Raw genomic sequence first — 1237 nt, 5'->3', positions numbered from 1 at the left:
CCGCCGCCGCCCTTGGCTCCGGGCCGCGCCGCGGCAGCCGGCCTGCCGCCGGCGCCGCCGCCGCCGCTGCTGCCGCGCCCGCCGCCGCCGCCCGGGCCCTCATACACGAGGAGGGCTTTGAGCATGAAGAGCTCCGCCACAAAAGACACGACTGCGGCGGCGCCGGACACGACGTCCAGGTGTGTGTGGGGGATGAGCGGCAGCTGCTTCGGCGCGACGCCCGGCAGGAACGTGAGGTATACGGGCAGCAGCGCCAGGATGCTGAACGCCCAGAGCATCTGCGCAGAGGGGGAAAGCGGCAGAGGAGGCGGCGGCGGGCGCGGGTCGGTGGGCGGAGGGGCGGCGGACGGCGACGGAGTGGGGAGCAGCGGCGCCCCCCGGGTGCTGCGCTGAGCAGAGCCGCCGCAAGGTTGCCAGGTGCGCGCGCCAGAATATGGGATCGCCTGTCATTGCGCGCGATGCATAGGCAAGGCCGACGCTCACCCAGCTGAGCAGCTGCAGCACGACGTGCTTTGTGCCGCCGCTGAAGGGATACAGGAGGTATCGCCATGGGCGCAGGCGCTTGGGGCAGTGCAGCCAGACGCCCAGGGCGTGTGTGGCCGGCACGGAGACCAGGCACACGGCGCAAGTTTGATACGAGAGGCCTGAAACGAGCCAAGACAGCAGGCGCTCCATTGTCCCCTGGTCCCGCCAATTGCGTCCTCAGATCGCCTCCAAGTCGCAAAAACGGACACGTAAATGGTTGTAGAAGATACAAGAGCACGCGCGCGGCCGCAGAAGTCCTGCCGCGGACGTGCCCGCGAGATACGGTTTGTGTGCGGCACAACGTACTTGTACTTGCGAAGAGACAATAACAAGGAAAGGCGCCGTAACAATGGGTTGCAAGAATTGTCAAACGCTCTGCGTCAGGCAAGCACCGGTCCACCTCCTGGCCAAGCATGCATGACCAGCAGCAGGGCGCGCTGACCCAGCGCGCTTTGATGCTTGCAACCCCCACCTCTCCCGGTGTCAGTGGAGTGCATGTTTTGATGACAGTATTTCAAAGGGCGTCAGGAGTCACACATGCCCCTGCACGTGATGTATGCGCCTTGGTCCTGACTGACAAGCAGCATTCCAAGGGTCAGTGGCTGAGAAGCGGCGGTGTGTGTCTGTGCCAGGTCGATGCGCTAGGTGGGACCGAGATGGGCAGGTTACAGAGGCTGCCATGCTGGCATGCTGTACAGACGAGCAGCTGCCC

The 1237-nt window shown here is 65.5% G+C and overlaps 1 protein-coding gene across 1 annotated transcript; it reads right to left on the bottom strand.

Moving 5' to 3' along the window:
- Window positions 1-105: 105 nt before the first annotated feature.
- Window positions 106-278, bottom strand: MNEG_15649 (hypothetical protein; the record flags this gene model as incomplete). Its single annotated transcript, XM_014035880.1, has 1 exon — window positions 106-278. A coding segment is annotated over one exon (173 nt), but the record flags the coding sequence as incomplete, so codon positions are not given.
- Between the last annotated feature and the right edge of the window lie 959 nt (window positions 279-1237).

The sequence above is a fragment of the Monoraphidium neglectum genome, assembly GCF_000611645.1.
Source record: "Monoraphidium neglectum strain SAG 48.87 unplaced genomic scaffold scaffold05524, whole genome shotgun sequence".
NCBI lineage: Eukaryota > Viridiplantae > Chlorophyta > Chlorophyceae > Sphaeropleales > Selenastraceae > Monoraphidium > Monoraphidium neglectum.
This window is presented reverse-complemented; position numbering and strand designations above follow the sequence as displayed.